Raw genomic sequence first — 15,234 nt, 5'->3', positions numbered from 1 at the left:
TTAAATGGAGGTGTTCGTAGGCGCGTGTTCCGAATTTTAATTCGATTGATTTAAAATTTGCAACAGTGTGGATGGGATCGTTGTTCGTTTGTGAGTAACGAACCGCAATAATTACATTAAATAAATTGTATGCCTACCGGGAATGGCCACAAACCCGCTTGTGTATTCCTCCTCCTCATTCTCTGCACGAATTTTAATATCTCTCCGTGCTCTTCCATGGAGGACGAAGATTCCACTCCAAGAGGTGTGGCCAACCATTGTTCAATGGATGAAACCACCGAATACCTGTTTTCGGTCGCGGGTTCCCTTCTAACCAACGGGTTTTCTTCGCGTATCTATGATAACATAGTTGGAGGCATTCCCTTAGCAGACCGTCCATGTGTTGCGTTGCCTCCTACCAATCCAAAGAGGATGCGAAGTAGTTCTGGCTCCTTACCCTCCGCTGAAGAGCATGAAAAGAGTCATCACAGATGTAACGAATCCAACTTTTCCCGTCTCATACCCATTCCAGGTGCTTAGTCTCCAGATTTATGCGAGTAGCAACACGGTGTGTTGGGAGTGTCACATGGTACCACACGTTCGTGTGGCTACTCACAGATTAGGCACTCCAGTCGAGTCAATCATAACGGGTAAATCTCCGCAATGGACCTCTGAATTGCGTGCCATAATGGGCAATGCGTGGTGCCTCGTGTTAATCAATTCCCACGTTTTTCCTCTTCGATGCTGACTTCGGGAGGGGTCTTCCAAAGAAAAACCTCAAAGAAGGGGGTCAAAGAACCACAGTTCTTTGAAGGACTGTCAATGAACCCCAAAGTAGACTTTTTTTTCACTTGTAGTTTGGGGTTCAGGCTGCCCCAACTCCCAACTACAGCCACATACTGGCTTGTATGATACCGAAGCCCCATTAAAAATAAATGAATTAATCCAGGCACTCTCTGGTACACGAAGACTCTGCGGCCATTTTATGGGCCATTTTAATATAAAAATAATTAATTAAATTTAAAAATTTCGAAGGTTGGAAATTAGCGTCCATTTTGCTTTTGTATCGACGCGTATCGATCGAGACGGTGGGACGAAAAATGTAAACTTACATGCAGAAAATTGATCGTTAATAACGATTATGGATATAAAATTCCCATTTACTATCCTTGTAAGTCACTTAGGAGAATCCATCAAGTACGAAATGGACTTGGAATGGTTATGCCTTCTGAATCGTGACGTTGTGATGCCGTTCTGGATTGGATTGTTTGTATACGGCAACGCGACACGTGGTCGATCTTCCGAGGTAGGGTGCCTCCCGGGAAGACTTTCTATGGGAAACTGGCCCATATTTAGGCGTTACAAACGTGAAGAATACCCGGAAAATTCCACGTGACAATCCGTTGGACAGGCGCGAACCTGCTAGTGGACCCATATGTCGTTCTGTAGTCTGGGATAGAAAGTAATGCCACTCTAATGTTCTAACGAGACGTTAAATCGAGGGTATAAAGATTGTGCCCGTCTGTCGGACACAACCTTTTTACCCCCGTTTAACGTCATTGCGACGCATACACTTTGTAAATAAAAAGGTGCAAGAACTGACATAAAAGTATACCAGATACACTAAAATGGTTGCGTCTTGCGCGGCGCGTCACACGTGCGGGGTGGCCCAAAAGCCATTTGACCTAGATCTAGCCGGACTTTGGCCCGTCCTGTTTTTGTGAAGGGATCGTTTAGAGAGCGGTTCCAACGAATTCTCCCGTTAATTCGAAATTAATTAACGAATTACCGAGCGCCATTTTTATTTTAGTCCTTCTCGGGCGAGTTTGCTAAATTAATTTCTTGCCTTGCCTGCCCACGTGGAGTTTCCCGGATTTCCTTCGCATTAGTGACGCCTAAATAGGGTCCAGTTTCCCAAAGAAAGTACTCCAGGACCGGCAGATCGCTCACCTGTCGCTTTGCCACATACTAGCACAAACCAAGCCAGATTAATGCTTATTGATGGGCCTCTATGCAGTCAAATCTTATAAAGCGCCAGCCTTGTGAAGTGAAAAAAGGGCATTCGAAAATGGTAACCTTTCCTTCGGCGAATGAATTTCTAATGAGGCATTTTTGCATTGCAAACCGCTCTGAAACCAGTTTTCGGGACCTGGTAACTAGGCATTTCTCATTGAGGTAATTCAGTTAAGGGCAGCCTTCGATTCATATTGGGGGATTCAGACGATGGCGCTAAATCGAAGTCTGACTGTATGCGTGTAAGAAGCCTCCTCCTCCTCGAGGCGCAAAATATAATTTAAACTATAAACATTCAGAAATATTTGTCGGGTAGTTCCACCTCTAAGGTAGGTTTTGCGCACGCAGAAAGGTTATGCAAATTAGTGGCCCGCGCCGCATTAAGCGAATCGTGCGTCAGACCGGCGGAGAAAATCGATCGGGCGAGATTTTCAGGAGAATTTCTGGAACAAAAATAGATTAATTTTAATTAAAAATGATCGGGAAATTCGCAATCTTTGCTCTTGTTACTGATTTATGGGGCTAAATGGGGTGTTTCGACGCGCTTTTCTAACGATTTGTGTAGTTTCTGTCTCGTTTTTCAGTCTCGGATAATGTTAATTGGCTTAAAGTCCTCTTTTTTGTTCCATAAATCTGTTTCTCTTCATACGTGTTATTTGAATCCTCTGACGAAAAAGAAATCGAAGGTTCGGCTTTCTGGCAGATTTGTCCTGTTTTACTCGCGCCGACGTTAAAAGTATTGATGACAATTTGTAAAAACGGGTTTTTTTTTTTAACTTAACAATTTGAGTATATTCATATTCTGAGTGTATGACTACTACTTTTTTGTCTTCTCTCAGGGTTTTCCACTGAATACTGGTAGTTGGTCGTGGGTTCGCGCTTCACCGATATGCTGGCCACGTAGAATTTTCAGCGTTTTTCTTCACGTTTCTAACACCAAACTGCAAAGCAGAGGACTTTCTGTGTTGCGTTATATGCAGAAAACACCACATCGTGAGGTCGCGAGTTGACGCCTCACCACGTGACTTTTTCTGGGTTTTCTTCGTATGCAACAAACAGAGGCCAGTTTTTCACACAAAGTCTTCCCGAGTGGCACCTCTTCTTGGCAGATCGTCCATGTGTTGCATTGCCTTATCCCATCAGTCCTAAAATCCTGTTAGGGTTTCTTCGTTATCTAGGGCTCCTTAGCCAAAAATTTCCGTTAACTTCGCGCCATTCCTCTCTGTTCATTACATCCTCACCAGCATATTCCCTCGCCGTTTTATCCTCCTCAATACGAGTCACGTGTAAATCTTATAGTAAAATACACTTAGGATTCGGGCAGATTATCGTTAAGTAGGAACTGTTCTGATGCCGCTACCATAAAGTTATCGAAAGTGCACGCGCGCGTCTAGCAGCAACAATGTTACTTTCAAAATTTGGGTGCTCGTCGGCGGACGAGTGGACGAAATCGCTGAACCGTTTGGGCTTGTTGGGCCGAGGTTTTCCCGTTTTCTTCGTGTGCCATCACCTAAATGGCCCTGCTCCTCGTAGAAAGTCCCCGGGAGGCATCCCCTAAGCAGCGTTGCTTTGTCCACGCGTTCAGTTGCGCCAATGCCCACGGGCATTGATCTGGGAAGTGCTTAATTCCAAAATAATCCTTTGCATTCGGGTTTATTGCATGGGGAAGTTGGACGGGTGCCACCTCGAACTGTGATGATTTCGCTCATTCTTTACGTCCAAATTTAAATACACTGCAAAGTGCGGCGAGGGAATCTCGTAGAATTGCAACTCCACTCGTTAAAATAAGCCGCAAAGCAGGTTTTCGGGGATATATTTTTTTCTTTTTTAAAGAAAATCCCTGTTTTCATTGGCCACCTTCGTGCGAGACCTGTCCAACTTCCCGCAGTTTCGCTTGACTTTTCAGAAAATATTTTTAGCAAGATGCCTTTTTCCGGTTTAGAGAATTGCAATGGAGTTAATGGCGATGATAATTAGGACAGGTTATTAAATTAATGATGAAAAGTTCACTAGAAAATGGAATATTTTCATTTAAAAATTGCGTTTTGTATAAAAGGATCGTAAATGCGGTCGAACCTCCGATAACGGACGCCTCCAAACGGCGGCCATTTCTTTCATTTTTGAACAAAATCGCATGGAACATAACCTGTAAACGGCGACCAAACTTTGGAACTTCTTTAACAGAATACAAAATAACCTGACAACAACGGACACCTTCTCTAAACGACATCAATTTTTTCGGGAACTTTGAACAAAATGCCGACAGAATAACCTCCGAACAGCGGACACTTTTTTACGTCCTCTCCAGTGGCCGTTCTGCTGATAAACTTAGCACCCTGGCGTTAAATTCCTTGAGAAATCAAATTTAATTAACTTAATTATTGTGTTTAAACGGTGTTTTCTTTTTTTCACCTTATCAATAATTACCTCTTAATTAAGTTTAAAAACGGGACGCGTAAACATCGGGAAGGTCAGAAAAAAACTGGCCAGAAGTCAAACTGATGATTGATGCCGGTTTTTTGGTTTTTTGGCAGGATCAACCGGGAAATCATGCGTGCGGATACTGTGGCCTTCGTTTCTTTCAGGAACCGCACTAAAATATTTCTCTAGAATTAAATTTAGGAAGATCAGAAGCGGGTTCGAATGCCGACTTCCGAAAAACAAGATTGTAGATTACTTATTGTAAGCGTTGTAATAAAAAAATAACCCAATTTCCGACGCCATCTTGTATCGTCATTCCTAGATTTTTTTTTTTTTTTTTTTGGCGTTTTCGTTTAAGTTCGGGCCTTGAATTAGTTATCGGGAAGGAAGCGTATGCGTGTCTGGCGTTGTCACTTTCACTTTTCTTTCTTAACAAAATGGCGATTTAGAAAGTGCGGACGGACGTGAAGAGAAATTCCTAATTGCTCGGGCCACCCTCTCGGTGGAGGAGTGGATAAAACTGTTTGGCGCGTGGTGTTTGGCGGTTTTCTTCGCGTGTCCCACACCAAAATAAGAGCCGTAGTGTGTTCCCCCCATTGGTAGATCGCCCGCGTTTTGGGGTTGCCCTCGCTGGAGAGTGGATTAAACCACGAGCCAATGGTGGTCGGTCGCGGGTTTGCGCCTCGACACACTATATTAAAGTTTATTCGTGCGTCTGGCGTCTAAACGGTGGGCATTTCCCCCGTAGAAAGTCCTCTCCCCTCTTGACAGACCCGCCCGTGTGTCGAGTTGCCCGATCCCATTACACCGATCCAATTCAATCCATAAAGTTTTGTACGAAAGGAAAACTTCGATTTAGCGCCGCTATTTATTTATTAAATCGATTGTAGCGCTAGACGAAGTTACCTAAGAAATAATAACTGTATTAGTATCATCGTTTAAACTGGCACTAAATCGAGTGTGGCGCTATATCGAATTGTCTCACCAGTCAGACCGTACGTAACCGGATCCTGTTTGGAAAGTCACGTGATTCGGTGATGACAGTGCCGTTTCCAAAGCAAAATCAGGAAGATAGCGTTATATAGAGGTTTAACCTCACCTTATAGAAAAAACGCCGTGAAATGTCGAGAAAAGAAATTCCAGCCTTTTCATCCTTAATATCAGAAAGAAAAAAAACTTGTTACCAAACTTCGAATTAGCGCGGTGGTGAATAATTCCACCCCCGTAAAACGCCAACGGGTTGTTATTTGTTAATAAATAGAGAAGTCGCGTGACTGAATCACGTGACTCGATTTTCAATCGAACTTGTCCTTCAACAGATGGCGTTGTTTGAGTTTCTTCGGTTTAGCGCCAGTTTGGTAGGCGAAGACTTACGGCGGCGCTAAATCGAGGAATCGAAAGAGTAACCTGGCGGGCCGGCAGACGTTTTTCTCGTCCCCCCCTGTAGCATCGGGAAAACTCAAACACTCGAACTTTAATATCTTAAACACTCGCTTAACGCACTAATTTCCGTTACGGAGTACGCAGCAAGTGGCACGCCGGGGTCGGGCGGTTGCCGTGGAAACCGATGATAACTATTGTTGCTGCAGTGACGTCACGCAACGACCGGTAGTGGCGACGCCAAGCGTTGCCGACGTTTCGTCCAATCGGCGAAGGTCGTTTCGTCGTCTGCGACCGCTCTAAGCCTAACATGCACGATTCAGTTGTCGTCTGTTTACAGGTAAGACTCAATCCCGAAACGGAACGAAGTGACAGAAATTATTAAATTAATTCTATCTTTAGCACGAGGAAGAGGGAGGGTGAGGAGTTTTAATATGAGGCGTTTTTTTTTCCTCCGTATTAATTCGAGCGAATTAAAGGAATTGCGCGCGTGTTTGCGTGCTTAATACGCGAAATCCGGAAATGGCGATACGGAAAAATGGGAAAAAATGAATCGGTGGCAACGTCGTCATATGTTACGTGAAGGTTTTTTTATTTATTTATATTTTTTCTGTTGTTTCGAAAGAGAAATCGTCGGTAGAAACGTCACAGTCCGTCCGTCCATCGATCCGTCCTGCAAACTTCCCGAATAATGGGAAACACGGGTTTATATTTAGCTTCGTTCAATTCGAACTTTTTTCTTGGACTTCACTCGATTGACGAGCTTCTCGATCGAATAATTTTTAAAATTTCGAACGACGGACAGACCGACCGACGGGCCGAACCGGGTGTACCGGAATCGGTACAATATTTTACCGGCTTTTGCAGTTTTGGAACTCGTTTACCGCTCGCAATTGCCCGAGTACGAGTGCGGTTCGGGTGATTTTTATTCATTAATCCTTCTCGTTCGTGGTTCCTCTTGCGTCTATCCGAAACTGGCGCCTTATTACGTAAACAACCGTACCGAATTCGGTACCAGTTTTGTAATAATCGCTCTAAATTCGTTTTACGATTCGTATTCGCAAAAGTACTGGATTATACGAACGTTTAAGTGACTTTTCCTATGTATTCCTTTCCATTCATCTGTGACAGCGTTTCTCAACCTATTCCACTCGCGTACTGGCTTGCCTATCCTTAGGGGTACGCGTACCACCGGTCGAGAGAACAGCTGGTACCTTGCTTGTTAAGGGTTCTGTTCTCTACTCGCTTACGTTAATGACGATGACGTTGGCGAATTTATTAATTAATTAAGGGCCGTAAGGGAGGTTTAACGTTGCGTTTATCCGGACAGATAGCACCGTTACGTCACATTAGCCTTGATTGGACAAATGGCGGAAGAGACGAGACTTAACTTCCTGGACTTGAGTAAAATCAAAATTAAATCGGTCCACCAATTAGAATCGGCCTTACTAAAGGTGGCGGATTTGAAGCTGCGTTCGGAGAAGCCGAAGGAGGAGGACATTTTGATAAATGCTCGACCTTCTAGACGGCATTGCTCTTCGCCCGAATTTCCGTTTCTGGACCCCATCCCGGCCTCCATGCGTCAGGTAAACATACAGGAAATGTGCCAAGTGGACATAGAATGGAAGATGCTCACCCTGTGTCGACCCGCCAGCAAGTTCGAGGAAGACATTTTTACCAGGTGAGAGGTCGCCTCGTCCGTTTATCATTAGTTTCCTTCCACTCACGCGCGTTGTTTTCTACCCTTTTAGATATGTAGAGTTGGCCAAACTGGCGCGTAGGGTGCGCCAGTCGTACGGACAGGTGCCAGCGCGCAGCACGCCGTGGAACGTCAGGTCGTACGCCAAAGCCCGCGTGCCGGACGACTGGGGGGAGGAAAACCTGGGGGACAACGCGCACGAATTCTGCTACGACTACTTTACCAGGCAGGCGATGGCGGAAGACGAAGAGGGGGCGGAGGAGAAATCAGTCCCTGGACCAGCAGGCGGAGGAAACGGGGGCCAAACGCCGTACTCCTCTCAGAAAGACCACAGGGGGGAGGAAGTCCGAGTCCCTGAGCAGGAAAACAAACCGTTTGGCCGTACCGGAAGTCAGCAAAACGCCCAGCCCCTGCTCCACGCCGGAAACCAAAGCGCGCGGACAGAAGAGCAGGTCCACCACTCCGGTGTCGAGGGGGGCGGACAAGTCGGTAAAGAAGAAGCACAGGAATTCCGTGAAGAAGAAGGCCGCGAAGAAGAAATCCAGCGAGGACGTGAGAAAACCCGATCCTTCTTGACCCCCCCCCCGCCGCCGCCTTGTAATACCTCGACAAAGTATTAATACCCGGCAGCACGTTACGTAATCGCTTTTACTCGTCCAAGTAGTCAACACCGGAATCCCCCGATTTAACGAAGCAATAATAATAACAATAAACTTTCCTCATTTCGAATTTAGTGTTCGGTATCGACGGTAGAGGCGCTCTGAATGAATAATATACTTTATTGATTTCTATATAAAAATAATCGATTCTGTAAACACGCGTCGTACAAAAGTACAAAAAGAAAAGATAACAACAACAACATTAAAATGAGATTTCACGTTATGTACACGTTTCTTGAGCCGTGGGAAATGGGCAATACGCTCATCGGGCGGAAACCATCTCCATGGGGTCTTCGTCGAATAAATTTAGACGCTCGTACTGCAAAGAAACAGTCGATGAAAACGCGGGAAATTTCGAAAAGGGAGAAAAAAGGAAACACTACTCACCTCTACTAAAACACCCACCAAAAGCCTGTCCAGCTGGCGAAACGCTTCCTTCAAGTGTGCAGCTCCATAAAATGCAATAGTTGCGTCACGACCCGCGTGTTCCATAATTATCTCGTATCCTCCGGGATGCTGCGTGAGTTTAAAAAAGAGGGGGGCGTTAGACGGATACGGCGAGCGTCCCCCCTCCCGCCTGTACTCACCTCCGACAAGAATGAAGTGACGTCATACACCTTGTGCCCCACGATTACCCAGCAATCGTCCGGTTGGCAGTGCGCCGCCACGTCGGCCAGGCGGTAAAATCCGGGGGTGACGTCCAGATCGGTCTTTTCGCATCCCTCGTTCGGTCGTCCCTCTCCGATCTCCAATTGTAACATGACTGCAAAATAAACAATGGAAGAGAGAACGTCCTTGCCAAGGTGCTTTTCATTGTTCTCGGAAAGTGTTTGGCAGGGCGCTCCTTGTAACCCGACACGTTCTGCCATTTCCTTTCTCAGATCGCGACCTCTGACACGTTCCCCCCGCTGACCGCCACCTCTCGTTAATTTTTGTAACGAACAATAAAAGGGAAACTTGAGAAAAAAATTACTATATATATACATATATAGATGCCGCCGCCATCTTGCTCAGTGGGCCCTTCCCGAAGGGTGAATTTAGTCTCCGGCTGTCCCTTTTTAATATTAAAGGGCGTGATATATACGGACGCTTCGGTAACCGTGATAGCATCCAAGATGGCGGACGAAACCCGATAGCGCCGCCTCCGATTGGTGGAAGCCGAATCCTCACGTCACCGTTCGGGTGCGGCGATCATTGGTCGGTGGCGAAAAATACCATTTGAAAACGGTTAGACAAATATTTACGCTCGCTTAATCACTTTCGCCGGGTTTTTTTCGAGGCTAAATTTGGAATGCGATTCCCGATTTTAGAGTTTCCTGTTACCCTCCGCCGACAGGAGAGACGGAGAGGGTGGGGCTCCCTCCCCCGTCGGCCACGCCGGCGCCGTCCCCCGCGCGCGGGGGTCCGGAGAGCCCGCTCGGACCGGGTGCTCCCCGCCGCCCCTTGCGTAACCGGTAACAAAAACAGGCGGGAGCGCGCGCGCGGTGTTTATTTTGAATCGTTCCTGTCCACTTCCCACCCAAAATCCGCTCGCCGCTCTTGGCAAGGCGAAAGCGATTTTCCTCAAGGCCGTGACAAAATGCAAAAATATCCGATCCTATATAATTCCCTCCCATTCGTTTTCTCCGCTCGGTTACGTAGCTGCGGCTGACGTCACGCCAGCACCAAATTCTGTTAAGACAGTGTGGGTATAAGATCGGCGGTGACTTTGCGAGCGACGTGAGATACCCCAAGGAAAGCTTACGAGTCGACAATATGCCCGGATACTGGAGACGACCCCTCAGCCTGATGTACGACCACAACTATCGCTACGGCACCGGACTCTACTCGGGTGCCCTGGACGACGTGGAACGCAAGTACCGCCAGGCCCTTTTCCGCGCTCACCTGGACTCCAACCGACCCTATTACGGTTCCTACGACTCCTACATGTCGCCCTCCAAGCTTTACTGGCCCTCGACCACCAGCGTCAGGCGGGGACCGGTCAAAAAGACCTACTACTACTACGACATGCCCTACTACTCCTTCCACTACCCTTCGTACTACTCGTCTTACCTGTCTCCCTACGCCTATTCCTACCGTCCCTACAAGTACTACACGCCCACATCCTACTACTATTACAGCGATCCCAATTACTACTATTACAGCCACTATTATCCCACTAAACAGTGGTCCTACCCGGGCTACTACGATCTGCTCGATTACGACTACGATCTGAAGAAGTCGGTTCCACCTCGAATCTTCGAAGATGCTACTCGATGGACGACCTGAGCTACAAGAAAAGTGACGATTACTGGGTGCCACTCTCCTCCTATTTGTACCGCTCGCCCTCGGCCACGGATCTGACCGAGCTGGACCTCAAGAGCAAGAAACGCTGGAGGGAACTGGACGAGCTGGAGTGGCAACTCAAATCTGGCAAGCTGGACAGCTACAGTTCCTTGGTTTGGGCCGACAAATGGTAAGGATTTCTATTGTAATGGCCGCGTTTAAAAAGAGAGAGAGAAAAACCATGGATTCAGCGCGAGAAAGTCGCGCGAGAGGAGGGAAAGTCGCGCTCGCGGATTTATTCTTCCCGGCAAGTCGCGGGAGACCGGAGGGAAAGGCGACCTTCGAGGGGGGAGGGAACGAATTCCGGAAAGGAAGAGAAGATTTGTTTGGCTGAGCGTCAATCGACTGAGTCTTGCTCGTATGTGGAAGTCGAAATTTCCGCTCGAGACGTGGGCCAGGAGTTAAAAATATCCCAAATTCCGTTCGAGTGAGACGGCGGCGCGAGTTTAGCCTTTTTGCAAGATAAATTTTGTGTGTGTGTGTGCGCGCGCGCGCGCGCGCCCGTGTTTGTTTGTTTGTTTGTCTGCGCGTGCGAACGCGCGCGCGTGTTTTTTGTTTTTTTTTCGCATGTTCTCAGAGATTTGTTTTGGTCTTTCTAGGAGGCCCAGAAGTCGGCTGTCTCGTTGGCTCTAAATTGTCCAAGGACACCTGCGCTCCACCGACGCTTCGCCGAAATCGTTTTTAAAATTTTCTTGTTATAAACTCTCGAGAAATTCAAGTTGTCTGAACATTTTTTTTTCTTTTTGAAAAAACAAATAATGTAGTTTGTTGTTTTTTCTGGCCAACGGAGTAAAAATTCAAAAAAAATTTTCTCAACCCTCTCGTTTCATTGGTTTGTTCTTTACACTTTTTTAAATTTATTAACGCACCCGAATGAGACACTCGTCAACAGATGGCGTTACGTAAGAGAGACTGTCAACCCCGAGCCGACCTTGCCGCATCAGGTGTTAACCATTTTGGCAAGATTAGCTTTCTTCTCCGTGTTTGGTTGGAGAGGTTTGGAGTTTGGTGCCGTGCCAAAATCGTCAAAAATAAAAAAACAAATAAATAAATATATACCCGTCCTGGATATATCCTTTACCTGAACGACTTTCGGCGTCACCTTCCTTCACCCACGTGACCCGGGGCAGGTGTTGAGGCACGCCCGGATTTAGCGCCAACACGAGCGGCGGGAAATGATTGTATTTTTTTGATGTTTCTATCCCCGACAGCCACGACTTCCAAACCAAAATTGACTCGCTGACCAAGCGCCTGAACGAAGCCGAATTGGCGATCAAGGGTGACGTTTACGGATCCGGAAGTAAATTCCAATCGGATCTGACCGACTTGGCCTACCAGCTGGAGGGGACGTACCGGCAGAACGAGGAGATGCTCAAGGTGATCAAGAAGCAGGCCAAGCAGCTGACCGTGAGTTCCGACTTGATTTACGAACGCTCCGACGGCGCCTGCGCGTTCGCCGTTTCCCGCTAACGCTTGCTTGTGTTTGCAGGAGCTGCACTCCAACTATGATGGCGTCAATCACCAGATGCAGGAGGCAACCTTCTACCTACAGAATTGTAGCGAAAAGTGTCGCTGCCTGCAGAAAGAACTGGACGAACTGCGCTCGTCCGTCGGTACCACCGAAAACGTGAGTTGAACGCTTTATTAGCGTATTTCTACACCCCGTTATTGCGCCCGTCTAAACTGTTTCTTTCCCCCCAGACGATTCGAACTACCACATACGTCTACTGAAGCGCCGACGTGACGCCATCTGCTGACGAAAACAAACAAAAAAAAAGTTTATGCACGTGATTAAAAATAAAACAATATGGCCTCTCGAGTCCGCTCGGAGTTACAAACAGTTAAAATAATAATAATAATAATGGAACCGCTTCGTTCACTGCCACAGCTTTTGACTGCCATTTCGAACGCAAAGTTTAGAAGCTAAAGAAAAAAACGTTTTAAATTAGTCGTGATATGTTTGAAATAAAAACAATTGAGATAAAAGTATTGCTTATATTTTCTTTATCTGACTGTTTTATTTTTATAGAGATAACACTCCCGTATCGTACTTCAACTGATTAATGGCGGAGAGGCGGGTCATATGATTCCGTGCCGCCGATTTCACGTGGCATGGTAACAATTTCGCACCGGCGTTCCGACCGGACGAGTTTGAACTTGTCGGAAGCGGCGCGTTGAAAATCGCTCGGGTTAATGTGAGATCGCCGGTGCGTCCGAACGCGAAAAATAATCCGGAGAATCTTCGTGTGAACGAACGCCGGGTGATGCCAAACGCCTCGTTGGCCGCACAGATGACAGCGTTACGACACCCCGCCGCAATTTAAATGTTGGACCGCTGCGAGGGAGTGACGTCACTCGATGCACACCGGGTGGGTTATTCCCTTACAGAAAACAGTTGGCAAGTGGCGCCGGCCGTTTACCACTCGGCACTTCCGATTTCCGAGTTCTTTAGCGCGACAAGATGGCGCCGCTTACTGTGCGTCACATTTATATTTAAATATAAGTAGGATACCCGCGTTAAAAAGGGTTCGATTCTCTTACCTTTGGTTTGAAACGAGCGCTGCCAGAGTGATACAGTAAAGTTACGATCGCCTCGGTTTATATACTCACCGATTACGTTACGCGGCTATCGCTTCCTGTGTGACGTCATATCAGTATGGCGTGATTATGGCAGAAGAGACAGGAAGCAAACGAATTCCTGGTATATCGCCGCTACCTTTTTTTTTCTTTTTAAGTGTTCGTTACCGAAAATATCTGGACCTTCAGGAGGACTCCTTGTTTACCGAAGAGGATAACGACCCGTAAACAAACAACGCTTTATCGGGGAGTTAGCAACGGGCAACGTTTCTTATTGGCTTTATCGAATCTATTCGGGTTCGGGGGTCAAGGTCAAACTGGTGTTTATCCGCTGGCGAAACAATTCCATTTATATAAACAGCAAAACGGTTAATCCGCGCGAATGGCATCCAGAATCTCGCCTGTCACTGCTCCCGCTTTCAAGGCAGCGGGAATTAATAAAAAAAACACATGCTAATCCGGCCCCTCAATTATTCGGCGTGCTTCCTGTTATAACGTGCTTGTCTCTTATTCGTTTTTTTTTTAATACGGTAAACTTGTAACATTAAATTTAACAAAGTATTAAAATTACCGTATGTCACTGTATACATAATTTCACAATAAAGTTGGCACGGAGGGAAAGCAGGTGGCGTCATTCATCGCCTTAGGTCTACACACGCTCAGTATTCCGGTTAATCTGGCACCTAACAAGTAAGTCGAATTAACGAGAGTATAGTGTATGAAGTGACCCAAAAACCACTTGACAATTACCACAGGCGGCAGGTGACACCATTCGTCGCTTTATCTGGGCTTTAGGCTCAAAAATACTCGGCAATCCGGCATTCCGGCTAATCTGGCGCCCGAAGCCGAATTAGCGAGAGTCTGGCGTATAGAGCGACCCAAAAGTCGACTTTATTCAAGCGATTTTTTTTCTTTTTTAAATTGTATTTTTACCAACTTTTTCGATTTGTATTCAAAGATTTGTATCCGAGACGCGGTTAACCGACGTTTGATCCACCCGGAGCCGGATCGCGGGCGGTTTTAAGCAGAATTTATCGCGCGATGGCGAAGAAATCGATCAAGAGAACTCTGAAGTGATTAAAAAAAAATTGCGTCTTCTTGCAAAATATTTACATACTTTCAAGGATTGCATCATCATTATCGATAAAGGATCATTCAAGTGTTACGTCAATAATTCTTGAATGGAGAACACCATAATATAGGGGGGGCAGGAATTTATTTGTACGAGACGATTGCTGAAGGTGGCGGGAGGGAGGGCGAATCTTTGATGACGTAAGATTGCATTCGCCGTTCTTTTTCTTCCCAATTACATGGAAATATTTTTGGGAGGATAAGTATATTATTATAGCATTCTTTCAGTGACACGTGGGGCCCAAGCAAATTTGAATCAGGGGGCCCCATGCACAGTGTTGACTTCAGACATTTTGAAGGGAAGTACTTTCTTATAAAAGAGTGGTTTGGTAAAAGGGATCCTATGGTAAATGGCGATTGACTGGGGCCCCCACCAACAAGGGGCCTCTTGCATCACGCGTCTTTCGAATTCCGTCGTTTATTTGGAGAAAAATTTATATTTTCCGATACGTCAGGCTGCAAAACGAAGATCGCGCGATGATCTGGCAACACTCATCGTGTTCTCTATTTTGACATCATCGAATAAAGCCGTGTTGCCAGATCATCGCGATCTGGCGACTTTAAATTTCCTGATAAAATTATTATTATTTAATTTAGAAAATTTATTAAAATTCGCCTTTAGACATTTAACGAATAAAATTAATTTCTCAAATATAAATTTATTTATATATTTATTTATTTATTTATTTTAAATATGGCGCATGTATTAGTTGGAAAGCCTTCCATAAGAGGGTGCTGAGTGACATTTCCGCCATGTTTCTAGTTCGGCCATTCTTTGTACAGAGACTTACCGGATTACTGAGAGTGCGTAAATTAAATGTTTTCGTTCGAGTGAAATTATACACACGATACAGTAATTGTAAGTTTAGATTCAATGTTACAATGTTATTCTTTTTCTTCAAATACACGCAGTGAATTTGAAGAAAAAGAAAAACGAATAAGAGAGAAACATTATAAAAGAGTTTGCCGGATTAGCAAGAGCGCATTGTATTAATTTTCCCTTCGATATAAACAGTGCGGTGAGCTGAAAGCCAAGTTTCAACAGACGAA

The 15,234-nt window shown here is 45.8% G+C and overlaps 4 protein-coding genes across 5 annotated transcripts in view; 3 read left to right on the top strand and 1 right to left on the bottom strand.

Moving 5' to 3' along the window:
* ND-13A (NADH dehydrogenase (ubiquinone) 13 kDa A subunit) overlaps positions 1-4,703 on the top strand; it is a 35,159-nt gene extending 30,456 nt beyond the window's left edge. Inside the window, exon 4 of the mRNA XM_067264430.1 lies at positions 4,527-4,703. Within this exon, the coding sequence (XP_067120531.1) occupies positions 4,527-4,589 (63 nt within the window). The 3' untranslated portion in view covers positions 4,590-4,703. The remainder of the gene's footprint in view (positions 1-4,526) is intronic.
* A 1,212-nt stretch (positions 4,704-5,915) lies between these two features.
* On the top strand, positions 5,916-8,941 carry LOC136970057 (uncharacterized). Its single transcript, XM_067264426.1, has 3 exons — positions 5,916-6,133; positions 7,124-7,474; positions 7,545-8,941. Exons 2-3 carry the CDS (start codon positions 7,161-7,163, stop codon positions 8,110-8,112), a joined length of 882 nt encoding a protein of 293 aa, XP_067120527.1. The 5' UTR covers positions 5,916-6,133; positions 7,124-7,160; the 3' UTR covers positions 8,113-8,941.
* Positions 8,254-13,148, bottom strand: LOC136970058 (uncharacterized). 2 transcript variants are annotated; one of them, XM_067264428.1, is made up of 4 exons: positions 13,018-13,148; positions 8,739-8,914; positions 8,539-8,667; positions 8,254-8,470 (listed from the first exon to the last, which is right to left on the bottom strand). In XM_067264428.1, the coding sequence occupies exons 2-4, from the start codon at positions 8,910-8,912 to the stop codon at positions 8,414-8,416; spliced, it is 360 nt and encodes a 119-aa protein (XP_067120529.1). In that variant the 5' UTR covers positions 8,913-8,914; positions 13,018-13,148; the 3' UTR covers positions 8,254-8,413. The 2 variants fall into 2 exon arrangements, with proteins under 2 accessions (XP_067120529.1, XP_067120528.1); XM_067264427.1 differs by lacking the exon at positions 13,018-13,148 and having other exon boundaries at positions 8,739-9,137.
* On the top strand, positions 9,754-12,462 carry LOC136970059 (uncharacterized). The gene is given in 5 exon segments (XM_067264429.1): positions 9,754-10,416; positions 10,419-10,606; positions 11,688-11,883; positions 11,966-12,103; positions 12,178-12,462. Coding segments are annotated over 5 exon segments (1,062 nt in total). The 5' UTR covers positions 9,754-9,906; the 3' UTR covers positions 12,208-12,462.
* Positions 13,149-15,234: the final 2,086 nt, after the last annotated feature.

The sequence above is a fragment of the Centruroides vittatus genome, unplaced genomic scaffold, assembly GCF_030686945.1.
Source record: "Centruroides vittatus isolate TY-2023 unplaced genomic scaffold, ASM3068694v2 contig_1891, whole genome shotgun sequence".
NCBI lineage: Eukaryota > Metazoa > Arthropoda > Arachnida > Scorpiones > Buthidae > Centruroides > Centruroides vittatus.
Note: the sequence above shows the minus strand (reverse complement) of the source record. Positions and strands in the feature narration are given on the sequence as shown.